Here is a 16,495-nt window from a genome sequence, read left to right as displayed (position 1 = left end):
ATACTGACTGGGTCTATAATAATACTGACTCTCTGGGTTTATAATAATACTGATTCTCTGGGTCTATAATATTACTGATTCTCTGGGTCTATAATAATACTGACTCTCTGGGTCTATAATAATACTGACTGGGTCTATAATAATACTGACTCTCTGGGTCTATAATAATACTGACTCTCTGGGTTTATAATAATACTGACTCTCTGGGTCTATAATAATACTGACTGGGTCTATAATAATACTGACTCTCTGGGTCTATAATAATACTGACTGGGTCTATAATAATACTGACTCTCTGGGTCTATAATAATACTGACTCTCTGGGTGTATAATAATACTGACTCTCTGGGTCTATAATAATACTGACTCTCTGGGTGTATAATAATACTGACTGGGTCTATAATAATACTGACTCTCTGGGTCTATAATAATACTGACTCTCTGGGTCTATAATAATACTGACTCTCTGGGTGTATAATAATACTGACTGGGTCTATAATAATACTGACTCTCTGGGTCTATAATAATACTGACTCTCTGGGTATATAATAATACTGACTCTCTGGGTGTATAATAATACTGACTCTCTGGGTGTATAATAATACTGACTGGGTCTATAATAATACTGACTCTCTGGGTCTATAATAATACTGACTCTCTGGGTATATAATAATACTGACTCTCTGGGTGTATAATAATACTGACTCTCTGGGTATATAATAATACTGACTCTCTGGGTTTATAATAATACTGACTCTCTGGGTCTATAATAATACTGACTCTCTGGGTCTATAATAATACTGACTCTCTGGGTCTATAATAATACTGACTCTCTGGGTCTATAATAATACTGACTCTCTGGGTCTATAATAATACTGACTCTCTGGGTCTATAATAATACTGACTCTCTGGGTCTATAATAATACTGACTCTCTGGGTCTATAATAATACTGACTCTCTGGGTCTATAATAATACTGACTCTCTGGGTCTATAATAATACTGACTCTCTGGGTCTATAATAATACTGACTCTCTGGGTCTATAATAATACTGACTCTCTGGGTTTATAATAATACTGACTCTCTGGGTCTATAATAATACTGACTCTCTGGGTCTATAATAATACTGACTCTCTGGGTGTATAATAATACTGACTCTCTGGGTTTATAATAATACTGACTCTGGGTTTATAATAATACTGACTCTCTGGGTTTATAATATTACTGGCTCTCTGGGTCTATAATAATACTGACTCTCTGGATGTATAATAATACTGACTCTCTGGGTTTATAATATTACTGGCTCTCTGGGTCTATAATAATACTGACTCTCTGGGTTTATAATAATACTGACTCTCTGGGTGTATAATAATACTGACTCTCTGGGTTTATAATAATACTGACTCTCTGGGTTTATAATAATACTGACTCTCTGGGTGTATAATAATACTGACTCTCTGGGTGTATAATAATACTGACTCTCTGGGTTTATAATAATACTGACTCTCTGGGTGTATAATAATACTGACTCTCTGGGTTTATAATAATACTGACTCTCTGGGTTTATAATAATACTGACTCTCTGGGTCTATAAAGGTTTATTCCTCTTCACCTGATCACTTAATGGGACCTGATAATATCCCTTAAGCAAGTCGAGTTTGATGACACTTAGTTCATCCAGTAATATCCACATTACTATCCATGTGTAGAAGTGGGAAGGTGTTTGGCTGTGTGAGGTTGTTAACCTTCCTATAATCTGCACACATCAACACTGTGTCCTCCAACTTCTTCTCTAATATACAAGACAATGTTCATGGAGTTTTGGAATCCCCCGCCCCCCTCCTAAACAGTTTTTTACTTAGAAAATTAATCTCTGGTTGTAGCTGGAGTTTCTCTGGACGAGTCATATAAAAAGATAATTTAATGTGTTTAGCGTTACCAATATACTCATCTTGAAAGACAACATTACATATTATAAGGGAATCTGAAAATATGTGTAGTTTTGAAGCAGTGTTGTTATATCAGTGTTGTGCAACTTAGATAGTCCAGACATCAATGATCATTGATGATGTAATAATTGTAAAATAAACTGTCATATATGTATTCCACTGATGTCTTGTTACACGTCTGGCTCATCAACCTGGAAAGTCATCCAGAGAAACAACCACATAAATGTGGACGGACATTTTCCTCCTCCACTTACATAGGTCCTAAATAATGAGAATTTAAGGTATGATCAGGTACCAGTTCCTGAACTTTATCTCCTGCTCTGAATGAACCTACTTTGATTATGTACATTTATCTTTTCATGTGCTTTTTTAAGATTTTCTCCGGCTAGTTGACTAACGAGTTGGAACATAACATTAAATTCGTTTTGAGCTGCGCTCTTAAGCTTAACCCGAGCAGCACGAAAACTTGCGAAGGTGCTCGTACTATATGGTAGTTAGTTTAATGTTTATTATGCACCCCATACCCATCCTGTGAGCGGTAGTCGCCTCATACCCATCCTGTGGGCGGTAGTCGCCTCATACCCATCCTGTGGGCGGTAGTCAAGAGATTACAGAGGTACATAATTGGTCCAGGGACTGGACTCCAAAGTTCTGATAGCTGAGCAAGTTACAGAGGTAATGAATTCACAATTTACAAAGGTAATGAACTCACAAGTTACAGAGGTAATGAACTCACAAGTTACAGAGGTAATGAACTCACAAGTTACAGAGGTAATGAGCTCACAAGTTACAGAGGTAATGAACTCACAAGTTACAGAGGTAATGAACTCACAAGTTACAAAGGTAATGAACTCACAAGTTACAAAGGTAATGAACTCACAAGTTACAAAGGTAATGAACTCACAAGTTACAAAGGTAATGAATCCTGTAAGAATACTATATGGATGAATAACATTTCAATGGAGCTGTAGCGGATAGACTCCAATACACTCCCTCTTACAGTGAAGAGCAACAGCACTAAGATCTCAACACAATCTTCAGGAAAATGTAGACAATAAGTCCTCATCATGGTCTTGATGGTTTACTTGAGTTCAGGAGCACATTGTGACTGATGATGGCAAGTCCAGAACCTCACGGAAATCTTTGGCCATGAGAGTGGACCTTTGATCGCTTTGTATTGAGTGTGAGAGTCCAACCCGCCATAATTTAAAGTACCTTTTAGTATCGGTTTTGTATATATGGTGCACAGTGACCCTGTCTTTGTGTGTGCAGGGATTTTATCGTGAATAATGTAAAGAAAATTGTTACCTAAAATGCTCACACATACCAGGTGATCAAAAGGTCCTTTGTCAGCTTAAGTCACAGAGGCTTTTCCACCAGCTGATACTCATGGAAGGGTTTGATATACCTCTAGATCCAGTCTCAAATCTGTCTTAAATTTTTTATATAAGATTTTTGTTATTTCTTATGAAAGTTATGGGAGTATTAACACAAAATTCCTGTTGCCGAAATTTTTGGTCTTCCTAAATATTTCTATTGTATGACCTCACTTACCAGCGTCGCAGGATTTCTTTCTCATGTCTTCCTAAATATTTCTATTGTATGACCTCACTTACCAGCGTCGCAGGATTTCTTTCTCATAAGAATCCCCCAGTCTGGGAAAGGCAAGTGTTTAGCTTCTGATTCAGTCAGTGCAGAATTTAAGAAGTCATGGAAGCGTCTGTCTGCTGCTTCTCTCTGAAAGTTGTCCATCAAGAATGAAAGTGAGAGTGTCCAGCAGTGCTGCTACTATGGATGAGGAACACTTGACAATGTGAGAGTGTCCAGCAGTGCTGCTACTATGGATGAGGAACACTTGACAATGTGAGAGTGTCCAGCAGTGCTGCCAGCAGTGCTGCTACTATGGATGAGGAACACTTGACAATGTGAGAGTGTCCAGCAGTGCTGCTACTATGGATGAGGAACACTTGACAATGTGAGAGTGTCCAGCAGTGCTGCTACTATGGATGAGGAACACTTGACAATGTGAGAGTGTCCAGCAGTGCTGCTACTATGGATGAGGAACACTTGACAATGTGAGAGTGTCCAGCAGTGCTGCTGCTATGGATGAGGAACACTTGACAATGGGTTTAACTCGAATTACGATGATCTGGTAACCTGTCTTCGCAGAACTTGCTGTCCAAACCAGTTTGTGAGTCCTTCAAGTCTAGCTCAACATTCTCACCAGATTTATTCTTGGACATTGTCAGTGTTACAGCCGTGAGTTGAACTGTTCAGGTGTCGATGTCTCAGTGTTCACCGTAAGGTTAGAACATAATCTGGTAAAAGAGGACGTTGTTATTAATTAATTATAATGTGTTACCTCATAGGAAGGTCCCCTGAAACCCATACAGTTACTCTTTATAATACTTGGAGTTAAATTCTATGCAGTAGTACAGAAATTCTTGCCCCACCATACACAATAAGTGGTAACTTTTGGTCGAGATATGTGTTTTTTTTTTTTTTGAGATGGGAAGAAAGAATAACAAGCACCAGTGTTCCTAAAGGTGGTAAAGGTCACAGTTTTATCTGATTCATGCAGTGTCACTCTACTATAGAAGGTCATGCACTCACCCACATTCTGAGTGACAGGAACTATAGGCCAGATACTGGTCATAAGCTTCTAGTTGAACTTACCAGTACTCCCAGACTTACCACTACCTGAAGACTCCCGCTGGAGTTTGAAACAGTCAGTAATGACATGACAGAACTAGCAGCATTGTTTGCACCTCTAAGGTTCTCATGTTTTATCTTTGACAGTCTTGGAATCACCTGAATATATTTTTCTTGACATTAATGACCAGACTACTGAGACAGGGAAAATTAAGTGACGTAGCATTTTTAAGAAGGAAAATGGTTAAATTTCAATGTATCTGTCAGTTTATCTGGAAGCTCACTACAGTCAGTGACAGTCACTGGAGCTCACTACAGTCAGTGACAGTCACTGGAGTTCACTACAGTCAGTTACAGTCACTGGAGTTCACTACAGTCAGTGACAGTCACTGGAGTCCACCACAGTCAGTTACAGTCACTGATGTACAATAGTTCACTACAGTCAGTGACAGTCACTGATGTACAATAGTTCACTACAGTCAGTGACAGTCACTGACTGTAGTGTTGTAAGGAAGACGCATGTGCAACAGTTAGGTGTTTTTATTCCGAAACGTTTCGCCTACACAGTAGGCTTATTCAGTCAAGTACAGAAAAGTTAGCAGAAATAGTAGAGATGTGAAGACGATGTAATCAGTCCATCACTCTTGAAGACGTAGTTTTGAGGTGGTCAGTCCCTAGTCTGAAACAATTTTAAGTTGAAGCGACAGTATAGAGCCTTATACACTGTCAAAAGGTGAGGAGTACTCCACTAGTAGAAGAAACAATGTAATCATTGAGAGGTTAGATACCTCTCGAGTCCAACCATTCTTCTTTACCAGTCTTTGGAGTCCTGGTTGTGGGACCAGTCATCAGGGTCTTGGTTGTGGGACCAGTCATCTGTATCCTGGATGTAGAACCAGTCATCTTAGTACTGGCTGCGGGACCAGTCATCTGGGTCATGGTTGAAGGACCAGTCATGTGGGAGTTGGCTGTGGGACCAGTCATGTGGGAACTGGTTGTGAAACCAGTTATCTGGGTCCTGGTTGTGGGACCAGTCATCAGAATCTCGCTTGATTGATGTCAGTGGCGTCCATGTAAAACAGATATTGACTGAGTGACAGTGAAAGTGTTTTCTTCTTTGTGAGGTCAGTCATGATCAGTGAGAGACTGTACTGGTGTTACTACAATGACACTTTGTGAGGTCAGACAACATCAGTGAGAGACTGTACTGGTGTTGCTACAATGACACTTTGTGAGGTCAGACAACATCAGTGAGAGACTGTACTGGTGTTGCTACAATGACACTTTGTGAGGTCAGTCATGATCAGTGAGAGACTGTACTGGTGTTGCTACAATGACACTTTGTGAGGTCAGACAACATCAGTGAGAGACTGTACTGGTGTTGCTACAATGACACTTTGTGAGGTCAGTCACCATCAGTGAGAGACTGTACTGGTGTTGCTACAATGACACTTTGTGAGGTCAGTCACCATCAGTGAGAGACTGTACTGGTGTTGCTACAATGACACTTTGTGAGGTCAGTCACCATCAGTGAGAGACTGTACTGGTGTTGCTACAATGACACTTTGTGAGGTCAGTCAACATTAGTGAGAGACTGTCCTTTAGGGAGCACTGAAAAAATACAAATTTTAGAGATGCAAGCTGCACTTTTCAGGCATTATTTGTATGGTCACAGCAAAGTTTTGTGCAAAATTTCTTACCATTTCATGCCCATTTACCCTGCAGCACCGCGATAAATTTTTTGTCAAATTAAACACCATAGAAAGCAGTTAGATACACTTTGAACATTAAAATGGTTGTCAGGATAATAATCAAGTGTAAATGGTTTATATCATTTTTGGTTGAGAAAATTGTATAATCAATTGTACATGGGTTATATCAATCATCAAATACTTAATTTTAAGCTATTACAAGTTATAAGTGAAGTCTTTCTTGGTGCAGAACTTGGGCATCACTTTCCTGGAAAATATTCTCTCTGAAATATCCATCTTTTGCCTTCTGTCCAGTTAGTTCAGTGCAAGCTTCAGTCATCACTTTTATCCCTCGACAGCTTGAGTGTTGTTTGGCCACTTAGGTACCTCCAGTGAAGTCTCAGTAATTTTCAGAACCTGTTGATCTGAAAGAGAAACAATGCAAGAAGGCTCAGTTTTGAGTTCAGTCTTCCAGTCAGTCATGGAATGATAGTTCTTTGCTTGCCACTTTAGTTTTGGAATCACTGTTTTTCTTGAGTTGACAATAGGAGCCACATTGTCATTCTCATCTTCACTGTCATCCTCATCAGTGCAGATTAACAAGTCCTCGTCAACAGCATCAGCAATAATAACTTGACTTTTGTCGTCCTTGGTGATAATGTCAGAGTTCATTAAGGTAGCGGTAGCAATGACAGCTTCAGCATAATCACTGATCAAGTATCGGTCACATGTGACTGCCAGTGTGGGGAGTCTAGTTCTGTTCTGCTGTGAGTTGCTGGCAGTCAGACCATTCAAGACAGAGTCAGCATCAGTATCAACAGAAGGGCTATCTCTGGCATCATTTGAATTATCGTCAGAATCAGAAACTTCTCCGGCTCACTCTGTCTTTCCTCCAGCTGCTTCCTGGCTCTGGCTGCATCCTGCTCCTCATTTACCGTCACGCTTTCCCCACATCCTCATTACTGTCAACGTCAACACAGAAAATGTTCACCTCCTTATCGCCTCTCAGGTCAAGGAGGAACTGTACCTCACGTGTATGAACTTTAATATCACAATTATAGGCCAGGTGGTATTGGTCACACTCCTTATTTTGCACCTACATCTTGACAGGAGCAGCAGAACAGAAACTACAAATATCAAACAACTCGTTTATTTCATCCTGAAATGTAGCTTTTTTGAAGACATTTTTGTTCTCATTAAGTTCTATTCCACTACTGTACAATTTTCTAAATTTTTCCTTAATAGTTTTCTGGCTGAGAACAGGAATAGTATTTCTGTCTCCAACTGATTTCTGCCATAGTTCAGAAGAATCCTTAGCTGCTGTCTTGATAATCACTGAAACATCAATCAGCTTTCCTTCATCACACTTATATCACCAGCAGTTCCTTAACATATCGACTTTGGACGGAAGTTTGTTCAATGGAAGAACACAGGCCAAACAATGTATATTATGGGGCTTTTCTCGTTGACATTGTAGCCATCTCAGTAGTAAAATATATAAGTAACCAGAATATCTGAAAAGAGAGAAAGTTAGTTAATGTTTATCAATACTGTAGAGTACATAAATACAGGACATTAAACACTGTACTGCGCTGCTCAGTAATACAGACATTCCAAAATTACAATCACAAATGCTGTAGTAACCTCAACTAATCAACTTCATATTTGGCATTAAATCTTACATATATAGAACAATGCCTGAAGAGTGCAGCTATGACCAAAATTTCAATACTCACTACTGTTCTGGTGTTGCTACAATGACACTTTGTGAGGTCAGTCATCATCAGTGAGGGACTGTACTGGTGTTACTACAATGACACTTTGTGAGGTCAGTCATCATCAGTGAGAGACTGTACTGGTGTTACTACAATGACACTTTGTGAGGTCAGTCATCATCAGTGAGAGACTGTACTGGTGTTACTACAATGACACTCACTTGATACATTCATTGTAACCACTTAATACATTATAAACCACAATCAACATATACACAATATAATAAATTGTTGCGTTATAGGCAATAATGACTTGATACATTATATATGACTATGACATATTTTTACACAATAGTGACCAGAAACATTAAACATTTTAAAGACCTGAAACATTATACTTCATAACTGAAATATAATTTATCAAATATATGAAAGTGATCTGATTTGTTGTGCACTATAATGACTTTATACATTGTTCATCATAATTTTCTGATACATTATATAATGTGATGACATTGTTCAGTATAAATGTTCAGTGTGGGTGACAATGAACAATTCTCTCTCCCTCAGCTATCAGTTGTCACCACATGTTCAGTGTTGGTGATAATCAACAATTATCTCTCCCTCAGCTAGCAGTTGTCACCACATGTTCAGTGTTGGTGATAATCAACAATTATCTCTCCCTCAGCTAGCAGTTGTCACCACATGTTCAGTGTTGGTGATAATCAACAATTATCTCTCCCTCAGCTAGCAGTTACCACATGTTCAGTGTTGGTGATAATCAACAATTATCTCTCCCTCAGCTAGCAGTTGTTACCACATGTTCAGTGTTGGTGATAATCAACAATTATCTCTCCCTCAGCTAGCAGTTGTTACCACATGTTCAGTGTTGGTGATAATCAACAATTATCTCTCCCTCAGATAGCAGTTGTTACCACATGTTCAGTGTTGGTGATAATCAACAATTATCTCTCCCTCAGCTAGCAGTTGTTACCACATGTTCAGTGTTGGTGATAATCAACAATTATCTCTCCCTCAGCTAGCAGTTGTTACCACATGTTCAGTGTTGGTGATAATGAACAATTATCTCTCCCTCAGCTAGCAGTTGTCACCACATGTTCAGTGTTGGTGATAACAATTATCTCTCCCTCAGCTAGCAGTTGTTACCACATGTTCAGTGTTGGTGATAATCAACAATTATCTCTCCCTCAGCTAGCAGTTGTTACCACATGTTCAGTGTTGGTGATAATCAACAATCATCTCTCCCTCAGCTAGCAGTTGTTACCACATGTTCAGTGTTGGTGATAATCAACAATCATCTCTCCCTCAGCTAGCAGTTGTTACCACATGTTCAGTGTTGGTGATAATCAACAATCATCTCTCCCTCAGCTAGAAGTTGTTACCACATGTTCAGTGTTGGTGATAATCAACAATTATCTCTCCCTCAGGTATAAACTCACAGTGGGAGGCTACACCAGCACCAGCACCAATACACTTGGTGATGCACTTGCGATTGACATAAACGGCAGGAGTTTCACCACGTTGGACCGTGACAATGACGAGTCAGATGGTAAGTGATGAATAAGCAAGTTTATTCAGGTATACACAAATACAGTTACATAGAATTATCATACACAGCAGCATATGTGTAGAGAACCTGGGATAACCCAAAAAAGTCAGAGTGACTTATTTCCATTGTGATCCTTTAAGGGTTTACAACAAAGTAACTTGTAATTATTGTGACCTTCACTATGTACAATTATCACTGTCTGGCTATGTGTATTAATGTTGTTGTTGTTATTATTATTAGTGAATTATTATGTTTTATTTTCATTTTTCTTTAATTTTTCTTGTAATAAAATCATAATAATAATTATAATAATAATAATTATCTGAGATCTTACACTCCACAGGGAACTGTGCTGTACATCGTGGTGGAGGCTGGTGGTACAACAACTGTGCCTGGGCCACTGCCACCTCACCACTGTGTAACATTGCCGATGACGAGAGGGTGTTGTACTGGCGCAACTTCAACCCAGGTGAGGATGGTCACCGCACTAGTCTCTCCCAGCTACTGATGATGATTACCACTGACACTACCACCACTGACACTACCCAAACTCAACACTGATAGTACCACCAATGGCATTACCACAACTACCAACACATAACACTGGTTCTACCACTACTACCACAACTCAACACTGACACTACCATCAATAACACTACCACAACTACCAACACATAACACTGATTTTAAGACCACTACCACCACTCAACACTGACACTACCACTACTACCACCACTCAACACTGACACTACCACTACTACCACCACTCAACACTGACACTACCACTACTACCACCACTCAACACTGACACTACCACTACTACCACCACTCAACACTGACACTACCACCAGAATATATATATATATATATATATATATATATATATATATATATATATATATATATATATATATATATATATATATATATTCTTGATTACCAAGAAAAAATTAATAATCTCTTAGATGATACTGAAACCTATTCTAAGCTCAGAAAGAATCCCTGGGAGTGATCATGTCGGAGGATCTCAATCGCATCTGCTAGAAAAATGGCAGGATGGATAATGAGAACTTTCAAAACTAGGGAGGCCAAGCCCATGATGACACTCTTCAGGTCACTTGTTCTATCTAGGCTGGAATACTGCTGCACACTAACACCACCTTTCAAGGCAAGCGAAACTGCTGTCTAAGAAAACGTACAGAGAACCTTCACGGCGCGCATAACGGAGATAAAACACCTCAATTTCTGGGAGCGCTTGAGGTTCCTGAACCTGTATTCCCTGGAACGCAGGCGGGAGAGATACATGATTATATACACCTGGAAAATCTTAGAGGGACTAGTACCGAACTTGCACACGAAAATCACTCACTACGAAAGCAAAAGACTCGGCAGACGATGCAACATTCCCCCAATGAAAAGCAGGGGTGTCACTAGCACGTTAAGAGACAATACAGTAAGTGTCAGGGGCCCAATTATTATTATTGTAATAAAAAAGAAGCGCTAAGCCACAAGGACTATACAGCGTCAGGGGCCCAAGACTGCTCAACTGCCTCCCAGCATACATAAAGGGGATTACCAATAGACCCCTGGCAGTCTTCAAGCTGGCACTGGACAAGCACTTAAAGTCGGTACCTGACCAGCCAGACTGTAGCTCGTACGTTGGATTGCATGCAGCCAGCAGTAACAGCCTGGTTGATCAGGCTCTTATCCACCATGAGGCCTGGTCACAGACTGGGCCACGGGGGCATTGACCCCTGGAACTCTCTCCAGGTAAACTCCAAGTAGAAACCGTTAACAGCAATTTCAATAAAACAATAAAACTTCTACTGAAAGGCAAAGATGAATTAGTCAAACAATTTACTTACACTAATCCATCTTTACCTTACATGTATGGACTAATAAAGACACACAAACCAGGGAATCCAGTCAGACCAATTATTAGCTCCATAGGGTCAGTTTCATATAAATTATCCAAATGGCTTGTTGATATTTTGAGCCCTATTGTTGGCAAAATTTCTAACTTCAATGTTAAAAACAACATAGATTTAGTTGATAAATTAAGCTCCTTGACTGACTTAAATGATTTTAACATGGTTAGTTTTGGTGTTACTTCCTTGTTTACGAAAGTTCCTGTTGATGATTTATTAAGTTTCTTATCTGAAGAACTCGTTAATTATGATTTACCATTGCCAGTTCCTACTATCATTAAACTTATTAAACTTTGCATTGTTGATGCAAAACTTGTATTTAATAAGTTTTACACTCAGAAGTTTGGTATGGCAATGGGAAATCCTCTTTCACCTGCTCTCAGTAACCTATACATGGAGTTTTTTGAAACAAGGTTGCTTAACACAATCCTCCCTAATAGAGCTAAATGGTTCAGATATGTTGATGATATTTTATGTCTTATGCCCAAGAATGTAGATATACACCATTTCCTTGGCAAATTAAATAGCTTAGCCCAATCTATAAAATAACTCATTGCCTTTTCTAGATGTTTTAATTATTAAGAGTAATAATGAATTCAAATTTAAAAATTACAGAAAACCTACAAATAACTGTTCCAATGTACACTATTGTTCTTCACATCAAGATAGAGTTAAACTGTCTGTTTTCTCATCAATGTTTTGAGAGCTTTACGTATTTGTAGTCCAGAGTTCATAGATGAAGAAATATCCAAAATTTATGAAATAGCTAATGATCTAAAATACCCAAGAAACGTAATTGATAAATCTTTTAAAATTGCTAGAAATACTTTTTACAATCCAAAAAGGGACACCCAGCTTTATTCAACTAAAAATATGTTGGTTCTCCCTTACCATGAAAACTTGGTTGATATGCCTTCTCTTCTTAAGACTTAATATCAAAGTTGTATTTAAAAATCTTGATACAGTAAAAAAAAACTTTTTATAAAGAATTCCCCCCAAAATGCTGACAGATGTGTCTATAAGATTCCTTGTAAAATTTGCAATAAAGTTTATGGTCAAACTGGTGAAAGTCTCGAACTAAGATTAAAACAACATAAATATAGCATTAGAACTGGACAAGATTCCAATGCTCTATTTATTCATGTGAGAGATTTTAACCATCCAATTGATTTTCAAAAAGTTGAGATAGTTGTATCAAGCAAGTCCATGGTCGACAGAAATATAATTGAATCTTGTTTCATAAAAAGCAGTTTTGAAAATAACATATTTCCTTTGGATTATATTAATTAGATCAATTTATAATTAATAAAATTTGGGAAGAATTTAATAATACACTGGACAAATAATCTTAATTCTTGGGTAGTATATTTTGCTAGTGGGATGTCGTAAGGACCTGTATAGTTGAGCCAGAGGGCCTGCTGCAGTGTTCCTCTTTTCTTATGAGTCGGGTCTCGTCGCACGTCAGGCGTTGCTTGTTGTGGGATGTGATGGCGACATGTGGTCTCGACCCTTTATATGCCTTCCTTTGATGTATTACTTTTATAGTTACTTGATAATGTGAGAAGTCACGAAAGCACTTGGAATTTCCTACTATTTCACAGTCACTGTTTTGCATATATATATATATATATATATATATATATATATATATATATATATATATATATATATATATATATATATATTTGGTATGGTAAACATGAGGAAATTAAAACTTCATCAGAGTATAAAACAAATTCCAGCCACACAATAGAGCGAAAAACCAAAGTCAAAGACTTGGGAGTGATCTTGTCGGAGGATCTCACCTTGAAGGACCATAACATTGTATCAATCGCATCTGCTAGAAAAATGACAGGATGGATAATGAGAACCTTCAAAATTATGGATCCCAAGCCCATGATGACACTCTTCAGGTCGCTTGTTCTATCTAGGCTGGAATATTGCTGCACACTAACAGCACCTTTCAAGGCAGGTGAAATTGCCGACCTAGAAAATGTATGGAGAACCTTCACGGCGCACATAACGGAGATAAAACACCTCAATTACTGGGAGCGCTTGAAGTTCCTGATCCTGCGCTCCCTGGAACGCAGGCGGGAGATACATGATTATATACACCTGGAAAATCCTAGAGAGACTAGTACCAAACTTACACACGAAAATCACTCTCTCTGAAAGCAAAAGACTCAGCAGACGATGCAACATCCCCCAATGAAAAGCAGGGGTGTCACTAGCACGTTAAGAGACAATACAATGAGTGTCAGGGGCCCGAGACTGTTCAACTGCCTCCCAGCATACATAAGGGGGATTACCAATAGACCCCTGGCTGTCTTCAAGCAGGCACTGGACAAACACCTAAAGTGGGTACCTGACCAGCCAGGCTGTGGCTCGTACGTTGGATTGCATGCAGCCAGCAGTAACAGCCTGCTTGATCAGGCTCTGATCCTCCAGGAGGCCTGGTCACAAACCGGGCCGCGGGGGCGTTGACCCCCAGAACTCTCTCCAGGTAAACTCCAGGTGTGTGTGTATATATATATATATATATATATATATATATATATATATATATATATATATATATATATATATATATATATATATATATATATATATATCAGTAACACTGCACTAGCCAAGAACTGGACCTCATGTTGTACTGGCCTGCCTCATGGTGAGCCAGAACCACATTATGGAAAATTTTATAGGGGTGTTACCTGTATGTACCTCAACATTACATGCATACGAGTAATCTCATTGGGAGACAACAACCATATTGTTTACCGTAGTCACCCCATGTAGACATGAGAAAACTTAACCACCCCTGGTCACTGCAGATGGTTCCTTCGGCCTCATAATCATATCCATATCTATCCGAGACCAGTATAAATTGGATAGCACCCACAAGTACGGTGCTACTAATTAATTGTGGACTGTATAGATTATATTAGTTTAACTGAATGAAGGAGAGGGGGTAGGTTACACATGGATATATCCGTCAAGGAAAAACACTTGTATATAATCCCACCACTTACCAGATATTCTCTGGTGGTCACTTGATGTAGCTGGATCACCCATTACCTATCCAATTACAACATACCTAACTGGCCAGTATCAGTCTGCTATAACTAGAAAGATTACTTAACTGTGGGTGATTGATGCTCCTTATTTCCTCCATTCTCCATCTCATTTCGATGTCCTGCTACACCGACACAGTTCTTATTCCAGCAGGACGAGGTATCCGTTGGTTTGTCCCGGTTTAGAAGTCGTGACTCCATAAAAACCTCACTATTCTCGGGACGGGAACCACGAGGTCTAACGTGTTCACTCGGAGCAGGGCGATATATTTCACTTAATGCATTCTCTTAACTTAGTGTTATTATCATTGATTACATTACAAGTCACAAGACGATTTAATGTCTCATAATTATTATACACATTAGAGGTCACTCCATTAAGATCTGAGACCGATTAGTGAGGATTAAATCACGGGTATTTTCCCCTGGACACACTCCATGGCGGCGCACCAGTCACCCCCGGTCCCACCATTATTCACTAATTTTATCACTTATTACAGCAGTGCTGTCAATCATGTTCCCTCACTCTTCACCAGGGACAGTTACGACACTTCCTATTATGAAGTGAGGCCTATATTAATCCTTAGGCTGCCGTGAACACCAATTTCCTGGTCCCATGTTTTCACAGCCTCTTAACCCCATTCAAAACACTCCCGCTCCTTGATGCCCCATCTCGACCTGTTCCCCCGCACATCCGCGCAGGCGCAGAGGGCACCCTGTTGGTTCTATTTCATTTTCAAATACATTTTGACCCAAATCAACACATTAAACACTTATTAACTATAGCTTCAGAAATTAAATAATTTCCACACACATGACGCCTTAACCACAGAACCATCCAATCCTACAAAGTTGGTGCAGCCAGCTGATGATATTTGGTGTTGTGGGAGCTTATAGGCTAATTTCATTCTCATCCCTGTTTGGTGTACTAGTCCACGAGCGGCATATATATATATATATATATATATATATATATATATATATATATATATATATATATATATATATATATATATATATATATATTACTGTGACCACACTATATATAAACCTGAAAAAATAATGTAGTTCCAAGCACTTTTGTTATTTCTCACATTATCAAGGACTGCTAAAAATAATAGGACAGTAGAAAGCTTATAAGGCTGAGATGTCACCTAACATTACACTCGGCACAGTATGATCCAGGTAAGAGTGTCAGGAATGGTCATGTAAGAGTGTCAGGAATGGTCATGTAAGAGTGTCAGGAATGGTCATGCAAAGCTTAAATTCTCCTAAAATTTTATTACACATGATTGTAATTGAATAATCCTAAACTAATATTCATATTAAAATTCGTGCTATTTTTTTATGACACTTGAATCAATTATATTTCAACCATATGTATCACATATTTTAAACAATATTTTATAAATTAAGAACATAAGAACATAAGAACGAAGGAACACTGCAGAAGGCCTACTGGCCCATGCGAGGCAGGTCCAAGTCCCTACCGGCTTAAGCCAATGCACCCAACCTAGTCAGGTCAGGTCACATTGACTCAAGGGAGGAACACGGCAACCGACCCGTTAGCACGAGCTATCAGGTCTAACTCACACCCACCCACATCTACTCATGTATTTATCCAACCTATTTTTAAAGCTACACAACGTTCTGGCCTCTATAACGGTACTTGGGAGTTTGTTCCACTCATCCACAACTCTATTACCAAACCAGTACTTTCCTATATCCCTCCTGAATCTGAATTTTTCCAACTTAAAACCATTGCTGCGAGTCCTGTCTAGGCTAGATATTATCAGCACACTATTTACATCCCCTTTATTTATTCCTGTCTTCCACTTATAAACCTCAATCATATCCCCCCTAATTCTACGTCTTTCTAGAGAGTGCAGTTTCAGGGCCCTTAGTCTATCCTCATAGGGA

The 16,495-nt window shown here is 38.9% G+C and overlaps 1 protein-coding gene across 2 annotated transcripts in view; it reads left to right on the top strand.

Annotated features, from left to right (window-relative positions):
- The window catches only part of LOC128700934 (fibrinogen-like protein 1), a 50,245-nt gene extending 34,282 nt beyond the window's left edge, over nt 1-15,963 (top strand). The window contains exons 6-8 of one of the 2 annotated variants that reach the window (XR_011391094.1): nt 9,455-9,576; nt 9,920-10,201; nt 10,310-15,963. Coding sequence is in view for 1 of the 2 variants with exons in the window: in XM_070080174.1 (XP_069936275.1) it covers nt 9,455-9,576; nt 9,920-10,137 (340 nt within the window). In the remaining variant the exon portion in view is untranslated. Of the gene's footprint in view, nt 1-9,454; nt 9,577-9,919 lie in introns of both variants that reach the window. The other variant, XM_070080174.1, reaches the window with a different exon arrangement.
- Nucleotides 15,964-16,495: the final 532 nt, after the last annotated feature.

The sequence above is a fragment of the Cherax quadricarinatus genome, unplaced genomic scaffold (genome assembly GCF_038502225.1).
Source record: "Cherax quadricarinatus isolate ZL_2023a unplaced genomic scaffold, ASM3850222v1 Contig194, whole genome shotgun sequence".
NCBI classification, from domain to species: domain Eukaryota; kingdom Metazoa; phylum Arthropoda; class Malacostraca; order Decapoda; family Parastacidae; genus Cherax; species Cherax quadricarinatus.
The sequence above is the reverse complement of the archived record's forward strand: the minus strand, read 5'-3'. Positions and strand labels throughout refer to the sequence as shown.